Source organism: Octopus sinensis, linkage group LG2 (genome assembly GCF_006345805.1).
Source record: "Octopus sinensis linkage group LG2, ASM634580v1, whole genome shotgun sequence".
Classification (NCBI taxonomy): Eukaryota; Metazoa; Mollusca; class Cephalopoda; order Octopoda; family Octopodidae; genus Octopus; species Octopus sinensis.
The window spans coordinates 84,586,527-84,613,006 of NC_042998.1; the positions used below are offsets into that span (position 1 = coordinate 84,586,527).

Genomic DNA, 26,480 nt, shown 5'->3' on the forward strand with positions numbered 1-26,480 from the left:
TCAGAAGACAAATGAACTAATTATCTGAATTAATTTCTCACTTTCCCAATATTTCACTTTTACTCTGAAGAACCTAAACCATGCAAATCTACATTATAAAAATTGTGTGTGTGTGTGTGTGAGTGTGTATATATACTCATCTGTGAATTAATGAAGTTAATTAGTTAACTTTTTTATATTTAATTTAGCATGTCCCTTAATTACTTACCTTAGAGTTTTTTTTCTTTCCCAAGGTTTTCATGTTTTTTCATAGCATATGCAAAACCTATTCTCTTCCTGCTGTGCACCCACACAATTCCACTACCATTGCCATTTTTCAAATATCTGCCATGATGTACCTGTTTGGAAACTAGTGCTGTTGCATCAACATCATTCTGAAAATTGCATGCACAGGATTCCCATCCTCACCCCCATACAAGCATACATATGGTACCAGCTACTCCCTTGTATACATTCACATTTTATAACACCACCAACATTCCTATGTTTATCAAACTTGAACCACACGCACACACACATTCTATATATATAATCATCATCGTTTTACATCTGCTTTCCATGCTGGCATGGGTTTGACAGTTTTACTGAGGACTGGTGAGCCAGAGGCTGTACCAGGCTCAATCTGATCTGGCAGAGTTTCTACAGCTGGATGCCCTTCCTAACACCAACCACTCTAAGAGTGTAGTGGATGTGTTTACATGCCACCAGCACAAGGGCCAGTCAGGAGGTTCAGGCAACAACCACACTCAAAAGGCGTTTTTATATGCTACCTGCATGGGAGCCAGTCTGGCAGCACTGTCAATGACCACGCTTGACTGTTGTTTTTCACATGCCACCAGCACATGCCGGTAAAGCAATGCTGGCAACGATCACGCTCAATAGGTGCTTTTCACATGTCACCAGCATGGGAGCCAATCTATGGCCCTATGCTAATACATATTTGCCTAATGAAGTTTAGAGCCTAAATATGTTGAGCTTCATTTTTAATGCCTGCTGTAATTAGTCTGATAGATAATTCTGCCTCTCTTAATAGGTTGACTTATTTCATCATAATGAAAATGCAAAAAGAAAAAGAAAAAAAAAGGACATTATCATCATTTAACATCCATTTTCCATGCTGGTATGGGTTGGATAGTTTGACAAGAACTAGCAAAGCCAGGAGTTTGTTCCAGTTGTCTGTTTTGACCTGGTTTCTACAGCAGGATGCCCTTTCTAATGCTGACCACTTTAAAGTGTGCTGTGTGCTTTTTACATAGCACCAGCGCCATCAGGGTTACCAAGTACTTTGTAAAACAAGAGAGCCTCAACAGAGAGTGGGGCATAGTATTGAGTAGGGTGTGGCTTTGTGCTAAATGAGAGATTAAGGGTATAAAGGGACAGAGATAAGTAACTTGCTGTACAGTAGATACATGATACCCCAGTTGAAAACGAAAGGAGAGTGAGTTAGATAGTAAGATAAAGAGAGTGATAGCGAGATAATAAAGATGTGTTGGGTCATGCTTTTCAGGGACATTGTGGGTGATGAGAATAAGTGAGGTGATGCAGAGGTTTGAGCTGGGTGAGTGGACAGGTATTGAGGTGGTTGAACCTCTCCTGTATTTCTCTGTCATTTGCTACAGAGGCAGTAGATATATGAGGGCATGTTTTGCTTCTCTAAGTGACGGAATTGTCTGATGGAAAACTTTTGTTGAAAGATGAAAGTAAATTTTGGCGTACAATTATCTGAGAGGCCCTTCTGCATTTCACAGTGTCAAAGGTTTGCTGGTGTCAAGAGCAACATTGCTTTTTATAAGGCCAAGGAAGCATAGATTGTTTCAATCATTGCCACTTAAAAAAAAAAGGCAATAAAGACTGCCACCATCTATCTTTGCATTTCATTTAATCCATGTTTCTATGCTAGTATGATTTTGATGAGAAAATTTGAGATGTGATTTTTATGGCCAGATGCACTTCCTGTTATCAACTTGTACTTGTCTTTCAAGTAAGGAATTTCTTTTATCTCAGAGGAAACGAAGAGCAAGAAATTCACAGATAAATTTGTTGATAAGAAATCATCAACAAACTGTATTGGTTGCAGCTCAAACACAAATAATGATGTCACCATTTATAGCTGATTCATAAACAGTGACGTCAGTGCCACTACTTGTAGCTTAATAGTTTTGTAAACATTCACACACACACACACGATTTGCTCAGTTTGTGTCTAGAAAATTCCTTCACAAGATCTTGGGCTATATTGAAAGATAATTACCCAAAGTACCAGGTTGTGGGACTGAACCCTAAGCCTCATTCTTGAAAAGTGAACTTCTTCACCACACAGCCATATTTTGCATCTTGGCATTAATAATTATTTGTAGAAATTCACTACAAAGAAAAGGAATAAAAGTGAATTGAATTGGGGGACACCCCATCTGGTTATGAGAAATGACTGCACAAACTTTATTTCAGATGTAGAAAACAAATATAGATCTACCCATTCACCACTGGGCACAGACCACTTCCTGTCAAGTTTAAAACTTAAGGACTGCCATGATTAACATTGGAACAATGAAAGTCAGGGGAAAAAAATGTGTGTTGTATTCAAGGGACAAAATTGGAGGACAGTTTCAGCCTAGAGAGTGTAGTAAAACGACCGTACGTAAAGGAGTTGGTGACAGAAATGTCTTTTAAACGCCATATGGTTGCCCTACAGAAGAATATTGCCGAATACATGGTATAAAGAATATGAGAGCCAGTAAAGAGTAAGGAAGAAAAACACAACCATTCTACTGTTTGAGAGAAGAAAGAACTTTATTTTACAGATGTGTATATAGTGATAAAAGCGTGTGTGAGTGCTAGCAGAGTGTAGTGTCTGAGTGCATGCAACAAGTGGTTGTGTCTGTGTGTTCGTGTGTGCGACTGAAGTACAAATAGGGTGCTTGCATGTGAGATAGAATACAATACAGAGCATAGAATGAGTCTCTCAGGATATTTCAGACAAGATGGAGTTAATTTACCAGTTCGTAGTAAGGTCACACAATAGTTGTAGTCCTGTACAAGAAGTTGAGGTCATGAGGCAGAACCGGTTACGATACGTGTTGCGTAGAGGTTGTGGCTATTATGCTGTGCTGGGTTACTTGATATAGAATTCTTGCAGGTAGTTCTGGACTGTTAACCTTGGTGAAGTAGTCACAAACAGTGAGAAGTTATCCTGGGCGAATGTTGTGTACGCATCGTTGAAGTCGACGATGGCGATGGTGGAGAACGGTCCTGAGTTGCTGCATGTTGTCTGTCACTGGAACTGGACTGGCTGAGTCGCTCTGTGATCAGAGGTTAGTCCTGAGAAGGACTCAAACCAAAGATAGATACCGTGAATGCTAGGGCCTTTTATAACATGCTAGAGGCTCCAGGAGAAAATCCAAAAGACTGTGTCACGTGATCTGATTGGTTGGTTCACACATTGGCGTGAAATAAGTCAAGAGACAAACTATGCCAATGCCAATCAATCAGAGCAGTGCACAACAGGGTCCAAATAGGAGCCAAAAGTTAACTTATCTGCTATGACATTATTTCTAATATATCTCTCAAACAATGAGGATATCACTGAGCTATGCTACAAGAGCAAAGATGGAAAGTTTTCAGATAGGAGGAGTGACATTGGCATATTGTTAGCAGAGAAATGGATAAAGTAGTTGAGGCAACATGCAACACACACACACACACACACACACAAATTGGATCCTTTCCATTTCCATCCACCAAATCCACACACAAGGTTTTGGTCAACTTGGGTCTGAAGACACTACCTCAAGAAGCCACACAGTAGGACCAAACCAAGAAGTATGTAGTTGGGAAGTAAACTTCTTACCATGTAGTCATGTCTGTGCCTATCTGAAGACATTGGTCATGTGCAAATGCATACATGTGTATATACAATGCAAATATATGCATGCATGTATGCTCACATATGCATGTTCATACATACATAAGTAATAGATTAAGCTTAGATTAGTCACAGGTAAACCAACAATAACAGTTACCTCCTCAGATGCACCACAAAAAGGGCTGGCAAATGAAGAGAACTGCTTTTTTTCTGCAACAACCTCATTATCAATGCTGGTGATTTAAATGAACACAAAGACCACTATGTCGGCTTCACTGGCATACATGAAGGCTATGGTTATGTGGTACAGAGAACAAGTCAAGGTTCCTGTTATGTAACTGAATTCATCATTTGCAACATGAACTTCAGGAAGCCAGCCAGCCAGCCAACTAATCAAGCAAACATGGGAGCTAGCTAAACTTTGTATTCACCAGGAAATAAGATAGACAGACAGTTGGAAAAGTTAAGTCTTCCTCTGGTGAAGAATGTACCATTCAACATATGCTAATGATTAGTGACTTTAAAGTAAAAGCTATACAGACCTAAAGACAATCTGGAGAAGGAGGATAAAGTTAGAAGAGTCATTGAAAAGACATGACAATCTCTCTCGTACAAGTACCAGGATGAAATGCACTCAGTACACTCTGTAAAGTTGTTGGTGTTAAAGGCATCTAGCCATAGAAGTCATATCAAAAATAGAATGTATAAATGATACATCCAGGAAGGAAGTCACTTTGAATAAGAAATGACCCAGACCATCATGACCTGTCTGACTCAGCCAATATATAAAGTAAGTGTAAAATGATTACATATTTTTTATCTTTTACTAGTTTCAGTCATTAGACTGTGGCCATGCTGAGGCACTGCCATGAATTTTTAGTTGAATGAATCAATCATAGTACTTATTTGTTTTAAAGCCTGGTACTTATTCTCTATATTATACTAAACCACTAAGTTATGGGGACATAAACACACCAACACTGGTTGTCAAGCAGTGGGAGGGGGAAAAACGCAGCCACAAAAACCTACAATAGGGCTTCTTTCAGTTTCTGTCTACCAAAGTGACTCACAAGCCTAAAAGACACCTGCCCAAGGTGCCATACAATGGGACTGGACCCGGAACCATGTGGTTGGGAAGCAAGCTTCTTACCACACAACCAGCCTGTGCCTTATATACAAGAATAGCAAAGGATACCATCTTCTTACATCCACATTTACAATATACTAAAACTGTCTTGTGCAGCAAAGTGCACAAATCCATACTGGAACTGCAAATACCGATATGTACAGAACTGACATTCCTAGACTAAGTTATGTCTGTCATATTAACTCTACATCAGAGTTCCTTTTCTCTTTTTAATAATCACACTTCAGTTTTGATTTATTTATTTCTCCCTGTCAGTGAATGCCTGATAGGAGGCACAAGCACTGATGATGATGTTTGTTTAATGTCCATATATTTTTTTCATGCCAATATGTCTCAGACAGAAATTGATTTTGAGGCAAGAGTTTATGCCCAGATGCTCATTCAGTCTCCAACCCATGAAAGCAAAGAACATATTTTCAACATGGAATGTGAACATCACCATTTCACTCAAGAGTCGACAAGCAAAATGTTAACATTCACACATACACACACACACACAGGGCATACTACACCATAATAATTTTAATGTCCACTTTCCCATGTATGGATTGGACAGAGTTTGAGTTTATTGAGGCAAAGTTATGGCCAGATGCCCTGTCTGTTGCCAGCCCTCATCTGTTTCCAAGCAAGGTAATATTTTCCCATGGCCAGAAATATTTTCACAGAATATTGGAAATGAATGGTACTGCATGTATAATAGTAACACTCACTTGCAGCTATCATACAATGTCTAAACAAGGAGACAAACACACACACACACACATGATGGGCTTCTTTTCTGTCCGTTACATCTATTCACAAGGATTTGGTTGGACCAGGGCTATACAGAAGACATTTGCTCAAGGTGTCACACAATGGAACTGAACCTGAAACTGTGTGGCTGGAAAGCAAATTTCTTAACCACACAGCCATGCCTGTGCTAGTGTTTGTGTGACACACAAACACACACAATGTGTTTGATAGAAGAGGGAAGGAGAAAGAAAAGAGTGAAAAAAAAAAAGGAGGATAACAGAAAAGAGAAAGATAAGCAAAATGGAAGAGAAACTAAAAGTGAAAAGATAAAAGACAAAGAAAATGGCGATTGGACTGTCAGCTAGAACCCTAATAAACCGGCTACATATAGTTCTGGAGATGGTATATAGGTAAATTTCTTAATTTTTCTAACAGAATATTTAGCACTCTTAATCTAATTACCAGTTGGCTGGAAGCCTGACAAATGAGCCAGATGTTCTCTAAAATAGAAATTACATTTAGGCTAAAAATCTAAAGTTAAAGATGCAAAATATTACCTTCACATCATATCACTGGTTTTGTAATTGTTTCTCTTTTAGAGCACAAAACAACATTGCCATTTCCAGGTGTTGTATAATCCTGCACACACACTCCTACATATAGCAAACAGAATGTATAAATAAAACCAAATTAACATCTCTTATTCCTCAAGTACATATTGCACTGTTGTGCAAAAGTTTTGAGAGAGATATAAAAGCGACAAGTGTCTGCAATGAGATGGTTCTAATAGAACATTGATTTCAATGTAGAACCATATTCTGAATGGAATGCAAATTGTTCTGCCATATTTGCTGGAGGCAATAGTCTGCATGGAGAAGTTTCTCTGTAGAAGTTTCAAATCTTTCAAGTCAATTCCAGTTGAAACCATTATGCCACTTCAAATCAAATTGCAACACTAAACTTCTTTTGGAGGAGTGGCAACTACAATAACAACATTGCAATGAGATCAAATAAACAAGATAAGATGATTCTTAACAGCAATTAGCCCAAACTTATAAAATGGTGCCAGAATGAAGCAGAAAATAGGATTCCAATTTTAGATTAAGCAGTTGTTTATAGTGACTTTATTTGGCTTTATTTTTGATGTATGTATGTATTTATTTACTGTTTGCATAAGTTGAAGAGATGCACATATCTAATTTTATAACCAAATCAGTGTTTCATAGCATGCATCTCTTGCCAATGCCAAATAATTAAGTAGTCATCATTACCATTTTGGGCAGTTTTTGAAGCAGCGTTTCATGGCTAAATTTCCTTCCTAATGGCAATTCTGGTCATTTAAGAAAAATGACAAAGACATAAGTAATACAGACATAAGGATATTGGAGATGTCTGTTAGTATCATGAAACCATGAATCTGCAAAGTCTTGTTTTGATTGTAGAAACTTACATGTAAGTGACAGGCCCTCTTATAATCACTGCATTTGAAGGCACTATTTTGCCAGTCTTGTCCTGGTGAAGTTTATTCATTAATTTTGTCTTTTTTTTCATCAGCCTCTTCTCTTGTCCTTTTATACCCTTGCCTAGTTCCAGCTTCCAGTAGGAATGATCCCTACTGTATCCTCACACCTTTCAACATTCATGTAAAGGACTTCATGTCATCTTTGAAATTGTCTTCACTTGCTAGAGGCTAGTTCACCATACGGCAGGTCTTTTTATATTCTTTTATGACATGCAGTGTAAGTGACCCAGCCAGTGGAAGACTGATTGTTTAAAGTAAGATGAGAAGGTTGTGTATTTGGACACAAACCAGGGCCTCAATGTTGGCAACTCAGTTCATTTGATATCCAGGATTTGTCTCAAGCTGTGCAGGTGGAAAATATTGATATACAGCGCTTATTTGCAGTAGCTGCTTCATGTGACATCACCATAAAGGACAGTTATAGAGAGCCTTATCTAAAGCCCAAGAGACAGTAAATAATCATGTAGTGGGAGGACGAATAAAAAAACATATATAATGTTATTAACAAAGGAATCTAAGTCTGAAATTAACAAAAGGAAAAAAGAAAGAAAAAACCCCACTTTTTTCCAGCAATTTCTTATTTGAATAACCCAAGTAGCAAACACACAAAGACATTTATATGCACAAGAAAACAAACATTCACACAAAACTATAAGATTGAAATGCTGCCTACATAGTTTAGTGACAGGTTCCACTCCTTCCTCGTTGTTTAGTCATTAGTAACAGTAAAACATTTAATGTAAATTTAATTGCTTCAACAAAACCTATTCCATACTAAAATATTGAAAATAATGAATAGAAAACATATTTCATCTGAGATAAAATTATTCTCTTGATTTTCATAGACAGCAATTTGAAACAGAATAGAGCAATAAACCCACCGATGGTAATCAAACCACATACCTATTGCTTGTTGGCTAACCACATTACTTATTACATTACAGATCACTTGCCATTCCTTATTTCAAGTTTAGATATTGTAAGTCTTTATTTTTGCTACTTTATTTCCACAAGATAATTTATCAGCCACTTAGTGCTAACAGAATAGGATATTCTACTAATGTCCAACATAACAAACAAGGTGCTTCACCGCAGTTTGATATCTACAACAGGGAAATAACCCCATGAATCAAATTATGAATTGACAGATTATTAATTCAATTAATTCATAATCCATTTATCTTTCCTGAACTTACATAACTGGTCAGACATTACAAAGTAATATGGAACAGACAGGTGTTTATAAAATACTGTAAACACAGTTACAGAATAAACAAACACATTACCAAACATTATACACTTCATGGCTAATGTAGAAAGTAAACTCTTCTACAAGTTTAATGCAAATCTCATTTCTCAGGAAAAAAAAAGCAACCACAATTTTAGAATTCTTGTGAATTTATCCGTTTATAAATTTCAATACATTTAGCTAGCTTTTTCTTCTCATTTTGTTTTTTCCTTTCTTTCCATAGCAGAGACAATATAGATTGGCTAGATGCTGCATAACCAAAAAAATCCAAAAGGGTTACATATCACTTTGGAAAAAATGCTTTGCAAGGTCAGCCTAGGGCCATAGCATTCATGGTGCCATGCTGTAAAACTAAACTCAAAACCATGTGGTTGCAATGCAAATTTCTTAACCACAAGGCCCTGCCTGCCTGCACACTACATAACACTAGTAAAGGCACAGTATTTCATTTTGCAACAATATACTACCAAGTATAATAAAGGTTTACAAGTCAATATTAGTTAGTTAAGTTAGTTAATTTTTTGGCTCAAAAGCAAAAAGCAAGGCCATGTAGGGGGACATGGAGTTAAGTACAGGGTGGTGTTCATGTAAAGAGTTCAGGCCACTTGAGGTCAAGGGAGACTTTGAACAAAGCGGTCGTCGGCATCTTCACCATCTCGTCTGGCAGCTTGTTCCACGGATCCGCAACCCGGATGGAGAAAGCTCCTCTCCTTCGATTGAGATGAAATCGTCGCAGGTAGAGCTTTTCGGAATATTGTGTCTTATCTTGTGTTAGCAGTGCAGTTAATTTATTTTTAAGTTTATCTTTTCTTTCACTTTTTTCAGTTGTTAGACTGTGGCCATGCTGGGACCTTGACGAATTTCTCTTTTTAAGCCTAGTACTTATTCTATCGGTCTCTTTTGCTGAAGAGCTAAATTCAAGGATGTAAACACCAACATCAGTTGTCAAGTGGTCATAGGGGACAAACGGACAGAAACACACACAATGGACTTCTTTCAGTTTCCATCAACCGAATCCACTCACAAGGCATTGGTTAGCCCAAGGCTATAGTAGAAGACATTTTCCAAAGCGTCACACAGTGGGACTGAACCCAGAACCAAGCAATTAAGAAGCAAACTTATTACCACAAAACCACAACTACACCTGTAGATTTCCCACAGAACCCAGAGCCAGCACTGTAAATTACGATGTCTATGTAAACAATGTGATTGAAAATAGAAAACATAGGTAACGGGTGTAAATGCAAATTTCAAGAGTTATTGCTCTTTCATCGGTATCACATCCAACCCATCAACTGTCCACGAGCACATTGCTTAAATACCCATGGGTGCATATGAGGTCTGCCTCACAACTCACATGGTATTTTTTTTTTATTTGTTTCAGTCATTTGACTGCAGCCATGCTGAAGCACTGCCTTTAGTCGAACAAATCGACCTCAGAACTTATTCTTTGTAAGCCTTGTACTTATTCTATTAGTCTCTTTTGCCGAACTGCTAAGTTATGGGGATATAAATACACCACCAGCAGTTGTCAAAAGATGTTGGGGGGGACAAACACAGACACACAAACATATACATAATAAATAAATATATATATATATATATATATATATATATATATATATATATATATTGATAAAAATGGTAAGACAACAAAAGAATGAAAGAGACCTTGATATTATATTATGTAAATAGAGGAATTTATCTGTAAATGTAATATGTGACAATTATTCAGTAGCCATGATAAAACAACAGCCATCTCTTCAGTTATCCAGCCATCGGAAAAAATGACCGTTAAACAAAGGAAAATTACTGTAATTTCCACCCCGGCATCTGAAACTCAGAGTTTTATGGCTACCAAATAATTGTCAGATATTACATTTACAGATATATATAGATATATATATATATATATATGTATGTATATATATATGACAGGCTTCTTTCAGTTTCCATCTACCAAATCCACTCACAAGGCTTTGGTTGGCCTGAGGCTATAGTAGAAGACACTTGCCCAAGGTGCCACGCAGTGGGACTGAACCTGAAACCATGTGGTTGGTAAGCAAGCTACTTACCACATAGCCCCTCCTGCGTCTAGTTTCTAAAGTAAATCTAGATATAAATTCTTACATAGAATTTATTTATTCATACACTTTATGGTATTTTATATGACTGATTTTTCATATATATGAAGTAAATATTAAGTGTTATGTAAATCAACTAATCAATGTTGAAACTTAAGAAATCAATGTATCGTGACTAATCAGAAGATGTGTGTCTCACTCCTCTAATCATATAAACAGCTTAATACTTATCCAAACACACATTACTTATTTTTCTTAGAAACAGGTTATTTCTAAATTCTCAATAAGCTACATGGGAAAACAATACATGCACTTAGGCTAATATGATGTGCAGTCCTGTTTTATATAATGTAGCTTAGGGTTTTATTATTTTCTACAAAGATTAGCCTTGCCTTTCGTTACTCACTAGCCAATAGAAACAAATACATTGATACATTATTTGAGAAATTAATTGATAAAACTTCATTCTATTTTTAAAAAAATCAAAACTGTACTTAGAAGGAACTTTCAGAAATTAATTCCATTCACAAAGTCAATCATGTATAATTATAGGAATTACAAGAGTTGTTAACCTTCATGTCTCAGTGAACAATTAAACAGACTGACACTTAAATCTAGTTGTCTCAGAATACATATTCATTTAAGATGTCATTAAAGTAATTGGATTTCTTTACACTACACTGTTAATTACTGTCGGACACTGACAAAAATAATTCAATTTTACCTTTCCAATAAAACAGAGGAAGAAAAATTAACTTTTTAAATTAGATATCCAAAAACTGTTTTACTCAATGATAAAAACACACAATATTATATCACTATGATTGATTGTGAGTTTTCACAAATAAACCTCCTTGGGATGGGTAGATCTTTACAACCCTCTTAATCCCTCTCTTCATATCATTATTTTACATCTTCTTTCCAGTCTGATATGAATTGGATGGGTCTCTGTGGCAGAGTCAATTATTTGAAGCTGCTGCCCTTCTGCACAGATTGGGAGAACCATATCTCACTTGTACGATTCATTTTTGGCTTAGTTTATATGGATTGATACCATTCCTATAACCAATCACTTTACAGAGTGTACTTGATGTATTTTATCAAGGCACCCACACTAGAAAGGTGGCCATATCTTTGAAAATGCTGAAGTGTCTTTACAACTATGTTGTTTCCACTTAATCCCTGATATAGCTATAATAAAAATCAAAGATAAAAATCATGCACACAACCCAATTCCAATTCTTAGTTATGATCACTCGAGTTTCTAATGCCCTTAGTAGCATGAACAAGCGTATTTCCATCCTTTCCCCAATAATTCTGGGTATTTGACTACTATCACCCATGCTCTGTATAAGAAATTGATATTGATAGAAAGTAGTGGGTCCATATCAAATTATTTAGTAACATAATTTAGTGTGCTTATGGCCAATAATCAAAACTTCTAAATATCAACTTATCTGCCTTTTCTTAATATTAGAAAAAGATTTTAGATTCTTTCAGCATTTGTAATCAATTTCTGATTGAAAGAAAATAACCTTACAACCAACAGATTCAAGTTCAACTTCAAAAGAATGAAAGACAAAAACTAACCACTGCAGGATTTAGTCTCCATATGTAAAGAGCTGGAAGATTTTCTGCAAAGCATTTTGTCTAATGCTGTAATAATCCTACTAATAATAATAATTAGCTGGACCTGTGAAAAATTCACAGAAAACATAAAAAATGTAAGCATCTGTAAACAGAGTACTGGTGCCATGAGAAATGTTTGCATATTATGACCGCCTGTCTTTACGTTCTGAGTTCAAATTCTGGCAAGGTCAACTTTACTTTTAATCCTTTCGGGGTTGTGTACTGGAGTCAATTTAATCAACTGGCCCCTCCCCACAAAAATTTCAGGCCTAGAAAAGTATATTGTGACAGTTACAGAATATAGAAAGTAATGTAACACCAATGACTATATAATCCAACCAAAATATCTGTTACACAAACGTAAATGGGATTACTATTCAACCTTAAAATACATCGTATATATTCAAAGAACCTTCTTGGTTTAGAGGTAGGGAACATTTTTCTGGTATTTTTTAAATTCTTTTACTTGTTTCAGTCATTTTAAGTGCCTCTGGTATAATATTAAGAACTTTTTCATTTATTGCAGGATAGAATGTTTTGGAGATAAAATTACTCATTTTTCCATTTCTCCTGGCATGCAGTTGTAGAAAATTTCTGGGTACAAATGTACAAAAGAACGAAATAATAATTGGATTTATGAATAAAAGTTTGATAATTGTGTTCATTTCCACCACGTGACACATATGCCATAGAAACCGGGAAACCAGGCCCATGAACCTGGATAGGCTTGAAAAGGGCACATAAAAATATATATATTATATATATATATATGCTTCATAATTCAACTGTTATTTTATAGGAAAAAAAATCTACAAGAAATTTTGAGAAACATTATTTTATACTTAATTTGAGCCTTCTACACATTATGGAATTGCTGATAAACAGTTGGTCAGCAAAATGATACAAACTATGTTTTAAAGCGATTTAAATTACAGCTTTTTATCAAAATTTCATGTTAATTTGTATCAACCCCAGTTTAATAATGACCATATTTTTAATTAAATTCATAATAAATGGGGTAAAAGAAAAAACTACAGTGATTTGGACATTTAATATAAATGGATGGCATAAGAAAAAAAGGTTAATGGATGGTTTACACAGTAGAAATAAAGTAAATCTAAGTAGACACAGAAGTAATGAATAAACTAAAGCTAAGAGGATAAAAGAAAAATGAGACGAAACTGGATCAAGTATGACATACTGAAATGCAGTTTTTCAGATTAGTTAAAAATATATATATTAAAAGATAATCATCGTCATAGACTTCCTATTTGAAACAGGACCACATATCCAGAGTCCTGCATGTTAAGACTTATTTTCTATAAAAATTGTAAGAGGACTATGATTAAGATACAGACTAAATGATTGTTCAATCAAATACTTCCACGTCACAGATCACATCAACCTCAGTTGATTGAATATAGAGGTCGAAGGTTAATAAACAATAACGACAACAACACTGAAAGCAGCAACAGCTCATTGTTGGCCTACTTCAGACCAGGTTTACAATCTGTTACCAGCTTGAATATTTACTTTCTTCAAAATAAATTGTTGTAAGTGCTTAGTATTTATAGCCATGCCTCCATTTGTATAAAAAAAAACAAACAAGACTATCACTCACAAGTGATTATCATTTGGTAGCGTGTACCATGGTTTTGCTAATTGTTTAAGGATGCTATGTAATCACAAGTATCATCTTTACTCTCCCCCAGTGGAACATCAAGGATGTAACAGCTGAAAGATGAAAAGGCTGCACCAGCACTAGGATAACACTCATTTTCATGTTGTACCAGTCTGAGTTGGCTTATACAAAGAAATTGAAGTGCACTGCTGAAGGACACAATGTGTTGCTATGTCCAAGATTCAAACTCACAAGTTTATGATCATTAGCTGAAAGTGTTAATCACTAGACCATATGCTTAGTGTATGCTTACCATTAGATCCATGTCATTATCATTTGATGTCCACTTTCTATGCAGGCATGGGTTGGAAAGTTTGAGAAGGCCCAGTGAGCTGTAAGGCTGCATCAGACTTCAGTGTCAGCTTTAGTATGGTGCCTATAGCTGGATGCCCTTTCTAATGCATGTGCACACACATCTATACACCTATCTATAGATACCAGTAGATATACAGAGAGAGAGGGAGAGAAAGAAAGAGAGAGAGAGAGAAAGAAAGAGAGAGAGAGAGAGAGAGAAAGAGAGAGAGAGAGAAAGAGAGAGAGAGAGAAAGAGAGAGAGAGAAAGAAAGTGAGAGAAAGAAAGAGAGAGAGAGAAAGAAAGTGAGAGAAAGAAAGTGAGAGAGAGAGGTATGCACATATATCAATATGTACTCAATGATATCAAGGATATGTCAAAATAATGTTGTACTGAATGACGCCTGTAAAAATGTCTTAAATGGTGCATCACATGCATCACATGCATCACATGATTTAAGTATTGTACCTATCGACTGATTTGAGTAATTCCTCTAAGCTCAATTATATCTAATAGTACTCATTTAATAAATAAACCAATTACTTCCTCAATATTTCATTATCAATAACAAAGTATTGATATATGATAAAATCTTGAATTAGTATATATACTAATCTTTGCATCACAAAATAATGACGAGAGAATGAAGAATATCAAAACACCATCTAGTTATTATTCCTATCTACTCAATGAACAGTAGAAATTATTTTCACATATGGTGGATAAATAAACCAAATCAGCATGTGTAATAAGATTAACAGAAGTTTGCCATAAAAATCTGCCAATTTCCCTTTTGTTTTGTTTCTTTTGTAATTCAGTAACTATTTCAAGAGAACCAACCAAAATGCTAGCTGAGCAGGAACTTAGATGCTGGCAGAGTTTTCAAGCACAAGATAAAAATAGTTTGGAGTATCAAACCTATTCATCATAATAGGTGTAGCTTAGGTGGGTTCCCCATATGTCTGATGACACATCTCTATGGAAACAAAAAAAAAATAATATAAAACAAAAATATTATAGCAAAACTGTAAGTGTGCTTGTGTGTATTATGTGTATCTATATGAATATTTATTTCTATGTATATATTATAATCCTTATATATATTATGATCCTTATATATATATATATATATATATATATATATATATATATATATATATATACATGTGTCTGTGTGAAGAGATACATAAACATTCAACTACAATATACACATTCTATGCACACACACACACATACATACACACACACAGTGTATATAAACACATGCAATCACATTGTATGTATTCTTTATCTTTTTACTTTCATTTCTACAAAAACATAGAACTACTTGATGCATTCCCGATGAAGATTACAGTGGCCTAGATAACATATGGAATCATATTAAAAACAAATGGAAGTGGGAGACTGATATATCAGTTCTCTCTTTCTCTCTCTCTCACACAAACATTCTTCTTGGTGTATATTTCTTTTATCAGTTGACACCTGTTAAAAGACAAATGGTCTTCACATAAATGGTAAATGTGCAATTTAATTATATGAACCTGCATGAGTATACTACTTCATGCTTTCAGCTGTTTCAGTTATTGGACTGTGGCCATGCTGGGGCACTCCTTGAAAGGACAAGTTGATCAAATGGTCTCCAATATATAAATATTCCAAGTCTGTTTACATCTCTATAACTTAATGGTTTGGAGAAAAGAGATAATCAAATTCTAATTTTAAATACTTTACAATACACCGTTAACCTTAAATGATTTAAGTTAGTAAATAACCCAGTCAGCCAATGCTCAGTACCCGAGTTATTTTGTTTAACCCTAGGCCAATTTGATCATGCAGGCCTATGACCAAAAAGTTGTTACAACCACATACTACCTTTTTTTTTGTTTTTTGAAATAAAATTTAAAGATAGTAGGGTGTGATCTCTGAGGGAGAGTTAGCTGCTATTTTTGCCAAGTTAAGCAGCCTTGTAGGGACCATTTTATTGGGTCACTTCATCATCATCATCGTTTAACGTCAGTTTTCCATGCTTGCATGGGTTGGACCAAGGTCTGGGAAGCCATGAGGCTGCACCAGGCTCCAGTCTGATCTGGCAGTGTTTCTACAGATGGATGCCCTTCCTAATGCCAACCACTCCGTGAGTGTAGTGGGTGTTCTTTACATGCCACCAGCACAGGGCCAGAGGAGGCTGGCAAACGGCCACGATCGGTTGGTACTTTTACGTGTCACCAAAACATTGATATCAGACATTTGGAGGATTAAAAAAAATTACCTATGGTAAACTATCCTAAGATAGCAAGGGAACCTCAATATAATTGAGGTGCTAGAAATAGCAGCCAAATCCTCCTTATAATTACATCTTGCCATCTAAAAAGAAAATACAGGAAACATTGAATAAGGTAGTCCTAGATATGCAATGCTCAAAAAGATAACTTAGTAATTCCTAGAAATCTAGAATATCTTTAATCACTGGTCTGCTTGTTCCCTTGAAGACAGGATGGTCGTCCTTGGAATGTCTTTAAATATAGGTCTGTTTGTGCCCATGTAGGCAGGGATGGGCATCACTGTAATGCCTCTAACCATAGATCTGCTTAATCAGGTGCCATCACCACCGTCCAATCCCTCAAATGATATTATGACTATAATATATTATTTCTAAAATCAGGTTTACTCCTTTCCTGTTGATGCTACAGTCATTATATTACAGTGATTAGCAACTAACATCTTTGTAATTTACCACACCCCATCAAGGTGGGGTCTGTATGTGATTGCTGAATCTGAAATAGCACCTTACAAATAGCAACCAAATCTCATTTAAATCACACACTGAAATTTTTGTTTTTGACAGAACAGGACACTAGATAATATAAACACTTAAATGTCTGGTGTGTGTTGCGTACTGTTACTAATAAATGAAAAATGCATTGTAAATAAACGACACAAAAAATATATTGAGCCCCGTGCTAGTAGGGTGCTAAGAGCACCATCCAAGCGTGATCATTGCCAGAGCGGCTAACTGGCTTCTGTGCTGGTGGCATGTAAAAGGCACCATTCAAGCATGATCGTTACCAGCATCGCCTTACTGGCACCTGTGCCGCTGACATGTGTAAAAAGATTCAAGCAAGGTCATTGCCAGTACTTCCTGACTGGCCCCTGTGCTAGTGGCATGTAAAAGCACCCACTACACTCTCGGAGTGGTTGGCAAAAGGAAGGGCATCCAGCTGTAGAAACTCTGCCAGATCAAGATTGGAGCCTGGTGCAACCATCTGGTTTGCCAGCCCTCAGTCAAATCATCCAACCCATGCCAGCATGGAAAACAGATGTTAAACAATGATGATGATGACATTGAGGGTCCCCAATTCTTCTTCAGTTATCAACCAGAATGGTAATACGCAGATGGGAATCCCCTCAGTTTTATCATGAAAGTGCAAAACTGAGTATTACCATTCTGGCTGATAACTGATGAAGAATTGGTGACCCTCGGTGTCTTATGCATATACGTTTTTCATCTGTCGTTTATTTAAAATTTCCTTTTTTTTTTATTTATTACAAGTCTATATAATATAGACTTGTATATGCATAGTTTGAAAATAAAGTATGATGGACATAGATGGAATACCTTTGGCTTTGGAAGTCTACTATGATATGATTGACTTTGGATGAAAAAACTTCACCTCCAGCACATATCTCCAAGTATCAAACAACACACATGCATCTGTGTGTCCATGCACACACATATGCATGAATGAATAATAAATTAGAATGTTATGTATGTTATTTGAATTTTAAAAATCATTATTATGAATGCTATTGTTATTATTGACAGAATCACTACAGCATTTGATAAAATGCTTTGCAGATTTTTTTTCCTGGCTCTTTACATTCTGAGTTCAAATTTGGTTGTAATCAACTTTGCTTTCCATCTTCCCAGGATTGATAAAAAAAAATTGATAAAAAGTCCTAGTTAAATACTGGGATTAATATAATTAACTGTTCCCTTTCAGCCAAACTTGTGTTTACTATTATTATTAGATGCAGCATTAACTCCTGCATTATATTTATATGGATGAGCGGTACCGAAGAGCCTCGGGCCGACCAAAGCCCGTCATATATATATATATGTATACGTATAAGTGTGTGTGTGTGTGTCTCCCCAACATCGCTTGACAACCGATGCTGGTGTGTTTACGTCCCCGTAACTTAGCAGTTCGGCAAAAGAGACCAATAAAATAAGTACTAGGCTTACAAAGAATAAGTCCTGGGGTCGATTTGCTCTACTAAAGGTGGTGCTCCAGCATGGCCACAGTCAAATGACTGAAACAAGTAAAAGACAGAAAGAGTAGGAGAAAAGCCAGAGAGATAAAAATAATAGTGACAAGAAACACAAGAAGCTGAATAAAAGAGAGCTCAGTAACAGAGGGATCAGGAAGGGTGGGTAATGGCTACAAGAATGTGTGTGGTAAAGGATGGAAGTGATGGATAGAAAAAGGGCTAAAGGTGGTTAGAGGAATTAAGGAGTGAAAGTAGTCATTGGTGAATAAGCCAATGATATGAGTGAGGGATAGATGTCAATAGAGAGTGGTTCAGGGGAGAGGAGGTAAGGACTGGCAGTACAGAAAGGGATATGATATGATATGGTATGTAGTAATAGCAGTTCTGCTTTCATTAATAACAACAGGCTGATGCAGAAAAACAAATATAAAATCAAATCATGAGCACTGCAGCAACAACAAAAAGTTGTCCAACTGTTTAGATAAAAGAAAGAAATAGCTTCTATTTGTCATAACTTTTAGGTTTCATCGCATCCCTGTTGAAACTATCCTGTAACAAATTGCAATATATAGCCATTACCACTCCCAGTGTCTTTCACTCAGTTTCACTCCAAACAAATTATGTTGCGTTTGTTTTCCTTTCACATTTGTTACTTATTTACATATTTATCTATCTACCTACCTACATAAACACTTTCACTGCTTTTGTACGATGAATAAGATTATAATGCGTATCATCTGTGCAAAGTTATACTACTGGGATTTCGATTCGCTTCCAGCAGAATTTTAAGAAAAAAATGTGAATAACTCCAAACTATAAATACAAACCCACCTCACATCCATGTAAAGAACATCATTTGCTGTGGCCAAACCTGTTATCTCTAGAATTACGAGAAAAATTTTTGAAAAATGTTAAAACTATTTTTTAAAAATTTGTGACAGATAATTAAATTAACCTCCAATTCTTGGTTGGCACTTATTTTATCAGCTATGGAAGTATGAAAGAAAAAAAAAAATCAACCTTGGTAGAATCTAAACTCAGAACAGAGGGACAGAGTAAATTTCACAAAGAATTTTTCCTTGTAGCTGTTATGAACACATCTTAAACATAGTAGCTTTCAATGAATGTCAGATCCAATATAGTCTTGTTGTTGCCAAAAAACCATTAGTTCTAATATTTTGAAGAGAGGTACCTTCCAATATCAACTCTTATCACTCAAAGGAATACTGTTAGTCATGTCAACTACAGTGATTTTTAATTATTTGTACAAGAAATATTTGACATTTTCCATCTGAAGATATTGCTCTCCACCTGCCCCATAAAATTAAGTTATTAGAAATTTAAATACAATAAAAAATGTTTGTTTCTAATGTAGGCACAAGGCTAGCAATTTTTAAGACTGAGAGGTTAAAAGATTGTATTGACCCTTAGCTCTTAATTGTTTACTTTGTTCTGTCAACCTTGAGAACAGGACAAGCAAAATTAAATATGGTGAAATTTGATCTTAGAAAATAAAAAGTAGGAAGGCATAAAGTATTTTGCAAGGCATAAAATATTTTGTCCAACACTAACAATTCTGGTAATCCACCAGCCCTGCAATAGGAAACAATGAAAAGTAAAAAGACAAAAAGGAAATATTTAAACTGTTGTGAAGCAACCAGACCTTTTGAGTTTGCTCAAGAAGAAAACTAAAGTTTATTAGCCATAGATAAATACACTAAGTCAACCCAAACAGAAGTCTAAATTGAAAGTGAAATTTAATTTAGGATAAGCACTTATTTTGAAACACTAATTTTAAATATGATAAAGAAATAAAATTTTAAAACTCAAAACAAATTATTACACAAATGAGAATAGAGGAAAGAATGTATAAATTCTTGCCTTTGTCAATTTTTCCATTAAAATCACAAGTTTAAGGTGTTTTCTCAGAGTTTTGTAACCAAGCATGAGATAAGATCATTGAAATGCATTTCCTCTAAATACGATATCAGAATAAAGAATAAATTTATTTTGCTTCAGTATTGATGTGTAGTGTAACTTTGGATTAACCATTACCAACTAATAACCACCTTCAGAGATTATCAGTTTTTATTTTTCTCCAGATAATGTATCTAAGCCAATCTTATTTAAAGCATCATTCCCTTTTTTTAAAACAGTAGGATGTAATATGAAGAAGAATAGGCTGCTATTTCTAGAAGGTTGCTTGATTACAAAACAGTGCTTCACAAATTTTGAGGATTTCATGACAAAGACAAAAATTAAAATATTTTAAAATTAGAAATTTAAGACAAAAAATATATAGCACTGTTGTTCACTTTGGTTTATTAATTATACTTGTGTAAAACAAAATTATGAATAAACATGTTTTTTAAGACTCTCAGGTGTTAACATAGCTTGTCTAATCTCAAATTATATTTTCAAAATACACAGACAACTAACAGACATTCCCTCATGAAAACAGCTAACAGACATTCACTCATGAAAGTATGTCCTTGAGGAATGGAATGTATTTCAAGGATTCCTCAAGAATTAAAAAGATTAGGAAATGCTTTTCTAAGGGATTGCAAATGGCAGACTATGTGCAGAAAAACTCCACCATTGACAGTTTCTCTGAACACCAGTGAACCATTACAAAGCATGCATGCATACATATATGTTATTAGATAGTAAAATGAATGGTTTATATCTGGTAGCTCACTGATAAAGAACAACCACTTTCACAATGTCCATTATGTATTTGGTTAATGAGAGATGGAAGATAAGAATTTTTATTAATCACTACAATTGTTTTGAGCCATCTAGCATCAATCCCTCATGGGTGGGATACATAATTGTTTCATGAGCATCCGGCAGTGCAGATGTGTCTCTTTGTGTGATAAGTAGATATAACTCAATAAAATAACAATTCCACAATGTATATTCCCATTTTGTGTAAACAAAATCAGCAAAATAAAGGATATAGCTTCATTTATATAGAAGATCAATAATAAAATAACATGCAAAACAGAAATGAACACACAATACAGCAAAATAAGCATTAATACTTTTTTCACTGTATTGTGTGTTCATTTTGATGAAGCTATATCCTTTATTTCACTGCTTTTCTTTACACAAACTGAGAAGATACATTGCGGAACTGTTATTTTAACAAGTTATATCTATCACCTGAAAAACACATCTGCACCACCAGATGCTCCTGAACCCATTGTTTTGTATCCCACCCATGTGATTAATAAAAATTCTTTTATCTTCCATCTCTCATTAACCAAATATACATAAAGTCATAAATGACAGAGAAATAGTTTGACGAAATTTTATTTAACAATAAGAAAAATCTAATATGACAAATTGATTTGTAAGTTAAAAACACGTAAATATTTATATTATTATATCTGATAATAAATAAATTACTTACATGTCTGTATTAATGCCAAAAATTGTACTATACTTTGTTTTGTAGAATGATACATTAAGGAACTTTTTTTGTAAGTACTACTGGATTACTTGAATCCATATATTGTGACACACACACACACAATAAAGAGAAAGTGAAAAATTATCTGCACTTTTGCCATAACATTTTTATTATTGTCACACTGCCTTATGCGCATGCATGCTTATAGTTGTTACTATTGTGGTCAAGTGATCAAAGTTTGAGCCTAATTGTGCCATTATTCTTTCTGGCTTCACAGTGTAAACATGGCCACTCCACTAGCAATATGCACCAAAGAAGAACGAAGAGCAGTGATCGGATTTCTCTGGTCGGAAGGTGTATCAGTTGCTGAAATTCATCAGAGGCTTTTAGTACAACACGGGGACAGTGCACAACCACATAGAAGTGTAGATGAGTGAACTGAGAAGTTTAAAAGTGGATGGACAAGCATGATGCATGAAGAGGTAGCAGGACACTCATCAACCTCTACAACTGACAAGAAGATTCAGCAAGCTCGAGAGATGGTAATGTTGAACCAGTTCACCATTACCATCTCTCAGATCACTGCTCTTTATTCTTTTTTGGTGCACATTGCTGATGGATCGGCCATGCTTGCACTGTAAAGCCAATAGCACCAACTATAAGCACGCATGCGCAGAAGGCAGTGTAACAATAAGATATGTTATGGCAAAAGTGTGGATAATTTTTGACTTCCCCTCATGTATATGTATGTATGTGTGTGTGTGTATATATATATATATATATATATATAATTCGAGACAAAACCACTATTTTAAAACCAAACAAGGAAAGACTTAATCAAAACATAAAATTTTAATATAAATTAATGGATTTAACCCTAAATCTGATTTTTCCCTGTAATTTTGGATTCATTCCCTAATATTTATTATATATATATATATATATACACACACACACTCATTTCTGACAGGGATTTAGCTAAAAAAAACAAAAAAACACTGATAAATGAATCGTCTCTGTGCATTTCACAAATGGAACAAATGGTTGATTCACTAACACCAAATTCACAGCCCACTACAGAGAAGCTTCTATTGATCCTGTTCTCTTGATCATACCTACCTTTTTCCTATAGGGAAAGGTACTCATTTACAATATTAAGATCAGGTGCCTTCATATTTTTTCTGTTCATTGACCCTATATTGAGGAGTAAAAGTATGTAAATCTGTATAAAAAATACATGGCCTCACAGCATAGTCATGTAAACACAAGTAACAGTAGGAGCCAAGCATTGGAACTGAAACCAAATTCACATTGTTGCTGCCTCTTCATCAGACAGTCATAGGATAGGGCTAAAAGAATATATTATCCGAGTTGCTTATGAATAAATCATTAGGCTTATTCAAATAATATTGAAGCAAGAGACTTAAACATTGAAATTTTCATGGGATAAAAAGATGCAGGATATAAACAGTATATGTTGATGTTTCTTAGGGGTGGAGGTGGTGGAAATTAACGATCTGCCTAGCGCCTTTCAACAGGAGAAAAAAATTTTTTTACTTTTCTGAAAAAATAAGGTTTAGTTGAGACAGACTATACATTTGAACTATCAAATTTAAATTTCCTTTCTGCTTTTTTCTGAAAACGTTCTTTTTCATTTCCACGATATGAAATGTATCACAACGCAAACTACATTCAAGTGGTGGCGGTGCTAAAAAAAAAAAAAGCAAATCTTTGAAAAGTATGTTAAAGTTGTTTTTGTTTTTTTTTTATATGTGGGATATGAAGCTGATATTTGCTCCCTTTTGTATATATCCAAACTGATTCTTGTCAATACAAACTCCCATTACTAGACTGATCGAATTCTTTAGGGTTTCGTTTAGATCAGTGATTCCCAAGGTGGGGCGTACGCCCCACTGGTGGGGCCTGAGAAAATTCAGGTGGGGCGCGGGGCATAGACGTGGGCTGTGAAAATATTTGTACATGACGAGCGGTCATTGCGGGCACAACCTTAGATTCCGTCTTTCCTTTGAAGCCTCCACATCGGAAACTCTCGCACCCCAGCAAGACAAAGAAGATCCCGCACTGAGCAATAAACTTACTATTCAGATAAGCCAATCAATTGCCTCAATTAGTTTGCCTCAATTAGTCTTTTGTTAGCCCTATTGAAAATGAGCAAACCAAACAAGAAGAAGACTCGTCAATACGCGGTGGAGTTTTTGAAGTTTGGATTCATTCCTGATGAGCATGATGAGCGTAAACCGTTTTGCTTATTATGTAATCAGACGATGAGCAATGAGTCAATGAAGGCAGGTAGGCTGGAAGCGCACTTAAAGGTAAGACATCCTAATAATTCTAATTTAGATTTGGAATACTTCAAATCATTGAAAGAAAAATTTAAAAACCGAACAAAACTCACTTCACTATTTCATGCAAAACAAGCGCCTCATACTCGTGCCCTTGAAGCCAGCTACGAAATCTCCTTGCTTATAGCAAAACATGGAAAGAATCACACTATTGGAGAGCAACTGATTAAACCTGCTATCTCAATATTCTTAAAAACTGTATTACAAAAAGATGATGGAGATATCAGGACTATGCCACTCAGTAATAACACTGTCTCGAACAGAATAGATGAAATGGGGCAAGATGTTGAAAGCCAGCTCATTGAGAAATTAAAATTGCATAAGTTTTCATTACAAATGGACGAATCCACAATCCGGGACAGTGAGGCTCTGTTATTGACTTATGTGAGGTATATTGACCACGAGGAGTTTCAGGAAGAGATGCTGTTCTGCGAATCGTTTGAAACCACCACAACTGCAAATGATATTTACATCAAAATCAAACATTATTTGGATGCAAACAAAATACCAAAGGAAAACTTACTGGCATGTGCGGCAGACGGTGCACCTGCCATGATGGGGAAGAATACGGGATGCTTAAAAATGATGAAGGATGAAAATCCAAACATGTTGACTGTCCATTGTGTAATACACCGAGAAAACTTGGTTGCCAAGAAATTGTCCCCTGTTCTTAACAAGATTCTTCAAAGTGTGATCAAGTGTGTCAACAGCATTAAAAGAAATTCTAAATCTGAACGTCTTTTTAAGCAGTTTTGTATAAATCAAAGTGCCGAACATGTTCAATTATTGCTTCATACAGAAGTAAGATGGCTATCAAGTGGAAACTGCTTAAAGAGGTTCATGGAATTATTTGATCAGATTAACGACTTTCTTAGTGATAAATGTGAAATGAAATTGCTGTCAACAACGGATGGAAAAGCATTTGTCAGTTATTTGACAGACATATTTGAGAAACTTGGAAACTTGAATAAACAACTTCAAGGTGCAAACATGACACTTATTGATGCAAAAGCAAAGATTTTTGGATTTATTACAGCTCTCGAATTATGGAAAAAGAAATTTTCCAAAAGAAATTTCAGTGAACTTTACTGGTTGAGTAAATGTGAAATAACGAATGATGCTGGCATTGTAATTATTGATCATTTAAATATCTTGATAAAGGATTTCAATGACAGATTTTGCGATTTAAAGGCAATGAATTTTCCTTCTTGGTTAACTCAACCGCTTCTGATTAACGTTTCTGATGCTACAATCCAATACCAAGAAGAGTTATCAGAATTACAACATGATGAATCAGTGAAGACTTTGTTTAAATTGAAAGGTACAAAGATGTGGCTATATGACGAGGTTGAAAGAAAATATCCTAAAATTTCTACATCAGCGAGAGAGCTACTGATTCCTTTCCCTTCGTCTTATTTGGTCGAATGTGGTTTTAGTGCAGTTGATAATTTGCTCGAAGCCAAGAAGAGAACCGGCTTGAGATTACAAAACGTGGCGATTTACGACTGAAATTAACAAAGTTGTCTCCTCAAATTAAAAACTTGTGCTGTATGCACCAGGCACAGGGTTCTCACTAAATTAGTCGAGCTGACCGTCAAATAATTGAACTGAAAAAACGTGTTTCTTTATTCTTTATAAATTGACATTTTTTAAAAACATGAGAAATCGTAATAATTTTATCGATTTATTGGGTGTTATGCACTTTCAGTGCCTGTTGTTTCAATTCTCAAACTATTTTTTTTGTATTTTGAATACAATTTTTAATTTTTTTTGATTTTTTTTCAATTGTAAGTAGGCCCACATGTACTTGTAAATGTGAGTGGATATGGGAAAAGGTGGGGCGTAAAAACTTTTGCTATGAAAAAGTGGGGCGCCGGGAAAAAAGGTTGGGAAACACTGGTTTAGATCATCACTGTAATCATTAATGAAAACAGTAAGGATTTAATCTAAGAAAAAAGAATTTAACCTTCAAAATAGCGATATTGTGTCTTCACAGTATTCCATAACGATTGGAAGTTAGCCTCAACTCTTACTAAAATAAAACCGTCTTTGTGTCTCGGTTTTATTTACCATTTTGCTAAAGATGGTTGCCAAAACGTGACGTCAGCGAAACGACTTCCACTGTGTGGGATCAGCCAATCCTTCCTTCAACATATAAAGAAATCCCTTGTTGCTGTACCTCACTCCTAACACAAACATATACACACAAACTTAGTAAATACAATATTATCTTTA

General features: G+C 35.3%; 2 protein-coding genes across 2 annotated transcripts in view; one reads left to right on the forward strand and one right to left on the reverse strand.

Annotated features, from left to right (window-relative positions):
- LOC115232489 (putative uncharacterized protein DDB_G0284695) overlaps nucleotides 1-26,480 on the reverse strand; it is a 145,700-nt gene that overhangs the window by 103,346 nt on the left and 15,874 nt on the right. The gene's annotated exons all lie outside the window — the stretch shown is intronic.
- Nucleotides 24,051-25,754, forward strand: LOC115225112 (SCAN domain-containing protein 3-like). Its single transcript, XM_029796054.1, has one exon. The coding sequence runs from the start codon at nucleotides 24,051-24,053 to the stop codon at nucleotides 25,752-25,754; it is 1,704 nt and encodes a 567-aa protein (XP_029651914.1).